The 6,208-nt window shown below is 35.0% G+C and overlaps 1 protein-coding gene across 2 annotated transcripts; it reads right to left on the bottom strand.

Moving 5' to 3' along the window:
* Positions 1–2,458: 2,458 nt before the first annotated feature.
* Positions 2,459–5,991, bottom strand: Sse (extra spindle pole bodies like 1, separase). Of its 2 annotated transcripts, none has more exons than XM_017617974.1 (11): positions 5,839–5,991; positions 5,561–5,774; positions 5,342–5,505; positions 4,980–5,284; positions 4,608–4,914; positions 4,452–4,546; positions 4,221–4,383; positions 4,004–4,139; positions 3,523–3,690; positions 3,206–3,363; positions 2,459–3,114 (listed from the first exon to the last, which is right to left on the bottom strand). In XM_017617974.1, exons 1-11 carry the CDS (start codon positions 5,906–5,908, stop codon positions 2,924–2,926), a joined length of 1,971 nt encoding a protein of 656 aa, XP_017473463.1. In that variant the 5' UTR covers positions 5,909–5,991; the 3' UTR covers positions 2,459–2,923. The 2 variants fall into 2 exon arrangements, with proteins under 2 accessions (XP_017473463.1, XP_017473464.1); XM_017617975.1 differs by having other exon boundaries at positions 4,452–4,543.
* Between the last annotated feature and the right edge of the window lie 217 nt (positions 5,992–6,208).

Genomic DNA, 6,208 nt, shown 5'->3' with positions numbered 1-6,208 from the left:
CTTTCTAGAAAATTTATAAGAATCAAGAAAATAAAAAGAAAATTGTAGCCCATTCAGTTTCAGTAGAAGACGAGCTCGAGTCAGAATCTGTTTGCATATTTTAAGCTACAAATTTAAAACATATTTAGTGGGAGTACTTATTAAATACAACATTCACATTAAAATGTTGACTAAAAGGTATATTACCGAATTATAGCTAAACGAATTTTCGAGTACGAATAAAATTTAATAGTGTTAAATGTGTATGTGCAAATAAAATTACAGGTGGTCGAACATCAAAAATCAAAGTAAAGCTACATATATCATATCCAAGAGTTGGTAGTTTGCACCTTTTCCAAATTTTTAGAGCTTACATTGCACCGTAGCAGTAGTCGTTTTTAAGTTTGAAATACTGACAGCCGATTTCTCAGTGGATGTTTAATTATAATCGTAAGATTATCTCTTATTGTCATCTTCTCAGTGTACTTAATATATGATTAATTCACCACCACCTTTCATAAGATTTATTAATGGCGAAACCAGCTTTTCCTGTAAATCCTGTAAAACCTGCAAGTCGTGAAGTAGGGTTGGGTTGAATCCAAACAGTTTGTTATTTTGCAAAATCCAGGAAACGAAACAATTGCAAGCTGACACCTTTTTAATAATGGTTTAAATTTAATTAATGCTTTCAATCTGCTCCCACGTATGAGGTGTCAAAAACCATTGTTTTGAACATGTAAACCTCAAGTAGATGTCAAGCGTGCTAATAGCATAGCTTCTATCGCTATCACCTGTAATTGATGCGTCTTGGATGAAACTGCAATGTGTTTGAGACTACCGTTAAATGATACCAATGCGCATCTATAGGTTCATTCCTTATCTTTTTGGACTAAAATCTGAAAAGTGTCAAAATGTCAGAGCGTAAGCAAAATGCGCTCACTAAAAGAGAATAACAGGAAAAGTAAAGGAACGCAAAAAACCAAATTTTTAGTCCAAAGAATGGGAAAACAACAAAGCTAACGTCAAATAAGAATGTAAATGTATGTACAAAACACATTCACACAAGCACAAGCACAATAAACACTTTCTATATCAATTATTTTTTGCCTCCTTCCAATTTCAATTCACTTTTTAGATTATTCTCACTTTTTGCGTATTCTTTAATTTCCGTTAATTTAAATTCAGTCGAGTTTGACACTTTTCAGGATTTTGCCAGAAAAAATTCTTCTGACTAAATCTGACTACTTCGGACTGATGAGAGTCACTCTCACCGAGTGTTGCTCTCTCATTTTTGCTGTCATTGCCGAGTTAAGGAACGCTTTTTGGACTAAATCTGACTACTTCGGACTTTTTCTGACTATTTCTGGGAGATAAGGAACGCTCCTTATATATATAGGATGCGCCTTGGATCATACTGTGGATGGAAACTCTTTTGACAACTTCGCCGACGTATATTCAACCGACTAGAATTTAATATTACGACTAGTACTAGTATTACATACATATCTGTGGACACTTGACAAAACTACTTTTCTCGAGTGAAGACATTTCACCTTCAAACATATACATATGTAATACTTCTATATTGATAGTAAGCTAACAACTCAATGTGTAAGCATTCCGAAATCAAAGCGAGACAGTCTACACCTTTTCCAACAGTATTTCAGAAAACCTCAAATGTATTTCAGAAAAGCGCAAATGTATTTCAGAAAAACACAAATGTATTTCAGAAAAACGCAATTGTATTTCAGAAAAGGCCAAATGTATTTCAGAAAACCTCAAATGTATTTCAGAAAAACGCAAATGTATTTCAGAAAAGGTCAAATGTATTTCAGAAAACCTCAAATGTATTTCAGAAAAACACAAATGTATTTCAGAAAAGGGCAAATGTATTTCAGAAAAGCACAAATGTATTTCAGAAAAGCATAGCTGTATTCTAAAAATATTTTTCTGAAATACATTTGCGTTTTTCTGAAATACATTTGAGGTTTTCTGAAATACATTTGGCCTTTTCTGAAATACATTTGTGTTTTTCTGAAATACTGTTGGAAAATGTGTAGTACTGTTTTTGTCAATGAATTGTGTACTTGAGTGCCGGTTTTGTATATGTGTTGTGTAGATGTTTATTTATAAATGTGTGTGTTCCTTTTCTTTCGTACGTGTTTATTGATATATCTGTACTGTAGTGTATTCGGACGGTACTCTTATGGTCTAATTATGCATACTTCGCACAACTTCGCATAAACTTCAAACTGTAATTTAGTTTGTACTTTGTATATATTTTGTATCTATTCCATTACCCATAAATTACCAGAACTTTTAAAAACTTAGCGATCTGTTGAGTTAAGATTTTGCTTCACATTTCCTTAAGTTACGTTTCTATTGCACTGGTACAAATAGTTGTGTAAAGTTATGCGAAGTATGCATAATCAGACCTTTACTGCCAATATAGGAGTATTACATATATGCCTTCAAAGCAGTAATTCATTGAGTTCTCATATACTTTTATTTTTAATCATTAATAAGATTAGTTTAAGATGCTATCGTAATGAAAGTTAAATAAAAATGTAAGATTTTTGAATGGAAATTCCTTACTATTTTGTCAAAAAACCGCAGTTATAGTTTTTCTTCGTTGAAAGGCTCTCTTAAGCAGTAACGCTCATTTTATCTTATATTCAATTATGATTTATTTAATGGCTTACTTACATAATGCGAAGTTTTATAGTTTGATACGTACATAGACCGATGGTGGTGTTACAAAATATGTTTGCTTATATGCTATTTAAAAATAAGGATTGATAAGCTTTCACATACATACATACAAGATTTTCCAATTACATAATTAACATTTTTTGGTAGAAAAATAAAAGCCATAATACAGACTTAATAATTATAATTGCGAATGCCAACGCGAATAGCACTATCATAGTAATACAGCGTACTTCTACTTATTTGGCAACGGTGGCAAGGGTTCAACGTCGCAATTCCAAACTGGTAGTCCACGGCAAACATATGGCACAGTATTGTAATATTTTGGTTCAGTACGACGCTGATGTATGCGCGCTAGAACCCAACACAAGCTGCCTATTTGGTATGGGGAGACGTCGGCTACTGTGGGCATATCATTTTTTGAGGCTGCAAATTGCAAGATAATGCATTCATTGAGGGTTTTAGGTCGACATAGATTAAAAAATTAGAAATTTGGGTAATTTTACTTTTGACATACGTTTTACAACGCCCTCCTTTTGCCAGCTTACACGATCGATACACTGCCAGGGCAACACATTTCTCGAATGGGGGGCTATCCAGCGGCTAAGTATTTCCGTCGCTATACTGTCCATGTTTGCATCCAATCCAGGCATCAATGTACCAACCAATGTAGGACTGAAAAATAAATCATTCATCAAACATATATATTTCACACATAAATAAGTAAACCAACTTTACAATGGTCATTGGTGTTGGTTAGACTGAAAAACTTTTTTAATTAAAACATCTCAGTTCTCAAAAAAAAATTCCTTTGCCAATTGAATGCCCACTCACCATTTGGCAGCATGGTAGTATAAGTGGGAGCCAACTAATTCGCTGTACAGTCCATTTGACTGCATACGTGACGAGTCGCACCCAAAAAGGAAGACCACACAATTCATTTGCTGACGGGCAATATGTTTGCCTTGGATGTATTGCAATCCAGAGCCGTGGCCAGCATACCTGAAACAGAAATGACGAAGTAAAAAGTTAAATTGAATCTCAGTGCCAATAAATGCATTTTTACAAGTACAGATTCCGAAACATTTTCTTAATTTCAGATTATGGGCTTTGTTGCCAAAAATATGTTAAAAATTCGTACTAAAGTTTGTCATTTTAAAAACGTCAATATACAGTTTAACATACAGTACATTTCCAAAAGGAATAAGACTAATTATTTTGGTTAAATCTTTGGCTACAAAGTTTATTTTGCTCTTCTTAAATTAGAAAAAGCTTTGTACATATGTACATAAAGTGAATATTTACTGTCTCTTACACATAGCAACTCCGCTTAAAAAAGTCGTTTAGGAGCTCGTCTTGTGTTGGCTTTTGTGCGACCTTCTTCAACCAGTTTGGCAGCCAAAACTCGAAAAAGCAACGCATGCGCATCTCCGTCTTTGGTAAATTGTTATCTAGAAAAAGAAAAAGCCCAAGTATGGATTATAAGTAGGTAAGTAATTATATTTAACACCGCAATTAAGTGCACAACGAACCAGGATTCAGAAGGCAGCCACCATCAGTGATGTTTACGCGCAGATACCCACTATGAATGCGTTCTCTGTAAAGAGTATGCAATCGCCAAAGACATTGTAGAGAACTAACACGACAGTATTCTTGTTGGACGTTCAATTCCTCCCAAAAGAAATGATCAAGACGCTGAAAACATTTAAAAGATTAAGCTGAGCTACTTAAATTACATTGTAGTTGGCGATGTACAAACACACCTCATCCACAATTAAAATGCATGGATAGTGATGAATAGATGGCTCTTTTGTGCCGTTGCTAGTGTCGCTTCCAACATCTTCTCGGGCTTCTGCTGCTGTGTAAGGAGTATAATTTGGAAATTAAAATAAATCTACAATTATCGCGAAAGTGCTTACAAGCAGTTTGTAGTTTCAATAGTAATTTAGCAGCGCTACTTTGCTCGCGGCCATTGCTTGTAAGCAATGCACAAATTTTATGAATTTCCAGTTCCGACAGTGATTCGACTTTCATGGCGGTAAGTGAGAGCAAAACGCGTTCTTGTGATTCCCAGTGGTACTCATTGCAAAAGTCATCGACTTTAGCGAATGCTTTTCTTTGCTTACTCAGCAGCAACGCAGCTTCAGTGGGGGATCTGGTGTAAGGTTGACCAGTAAATAGAAAACTCCAAGGAAAAAAAAAGTTTTTCAGCTCTTTCAATGCTTGCTGCAACATTATAATTTGATTAGGAATATGGAAGTACATACGTAAGAAAAACTGAGTAATCTTACTGCAATGTGCTGGTCTAATTCGTATAACATATCCCAATATAATTTTTTTGCTTCTTTCGTGTTATATTCTTTTGGATCCACATTAATGCATTGCTTTAATTGATTTGCAACGTTGGCATATTTTTTGAATAGCCCCTTCTGCTCTGGTCCACTGAAGCGCAGGCATATTGGTGTTGCATATTCCCTACTACGTGCATGCCTCAATAATGTTACATATATATTTGAATCTAACTCTTGTATTTGCCGGAATACTGAAAAGGTAGTTTCCGTTCGAGGTCCTTTACACAATTGGAGTATTGTCCATTCTGAATATCGAAAAAAAGAAGATAGCAATATTCAATAACAAATTTTATTTAATTGACCTTTGGGCAGTTGTTGACAAATTTCTTCGATTTTGCGCACGCCTTCTAAAGGGTCAATGATATTTTGCAGAAAGTTACACGAAACTGTTTGCGGCTTATCTTCGGTGTTACAGTTTGTATTGGGTATACTAATTTTCTCCAGCGCAAGCTGCATAAGCTTGTTACTATTAGAGAAACAAATTTTAAGAAGTTGATTTTATGCAATGGAAATTCATTTACCTCTTTAGGTTGTCCTTTTCCCAGTCATTCATCCCTAGAAGCAATTGTTCCGCCAATTTGGGCTTATCGCGTGGTTGTTGATTTCCACATACAGACGATTCAATTTGAAAGTACCGGTCCTGAGAAGCCTGATAAAGCGCACGTACTTGGTAGAAAATGGATTTGAGAATATTTCCATCGTTATATTCACTTTCCACTTGGTCAAGAAAAACCTCTGAAAATAAATGTGTTCATTCAACCCTCACATGGTCATGGAAAAACAAATTATCGTCAACAACCTTTTGCATTTGGACCAGCATTCACAGCAACGTTGCCTTGCAACAGATATTGCACTATATTCTCCTCCATTCCCCAAAAACTTTCTTTTGCAAATGTTTGCTTTCACGATGAAAATAAATATTTTTGAATCTGCAGCGCCGCAAAAAGTTAAGCTGTCAAAATTTCATTTTGGCATGATCGTCTTAGTACAGGGTGCAAAGGTGAACGAAAAATATGTTTAGAACAGTGACGGCTAATAACCTAAAAATACCCAACCGACGTTAGCACTTCGATAGTTCGTCGATTGTTATTGTTCTTTGCTGTTCGTCCAAATTAACGGTTGTTCGTCAGCCACACAGTAATAATTAATTTTTGAATTCTCACTTTACG

The sequence above is a fragment of the Rhagoletis zephyria genome, unplaced genomic scaffold (assembly GCF_001687245.7).
Source record: "Rhagoletis zephyria isolate East Lansing unplaced genomic scaffold, Rhagoletis_zephyria_1.1 Rzeph_scaffold_01534, whole genome shotgun sequence".
Classification (NCBI taxonomy): Eukaryota; Metazoa; Arthropoda; class Insecta; order Diptera; family Tephritidae; genus Rhagoletis; species Rhagoletis zephyria.
This window is presented reverse-complemented; position numbering and strand designations above follow the sequence as displayed.

Coding starts and splice junctions, on each gene's coding strand:
- Sse (XM_017617974.1), bottom strand. CDS start 5,908: ATGGAGGAGAATATAGTGCAATATCTGTTGCAAGGCAACGTTGCTGTG. Junction 5,506..5,560: donor GAAAAGGACAACCTAAAGAG/GTAAATGAATTT, acceptor TTTCTCTAATAG/TAACAAGCTTATGCAGCTTG. Junction 3,115..3,205: donor AAAGGAGGGCGTTGTAAAAC/GTATGTCAAAAG, acceptor TGCAATTTGCAG/CCTCAAAAAATGATATGCCC.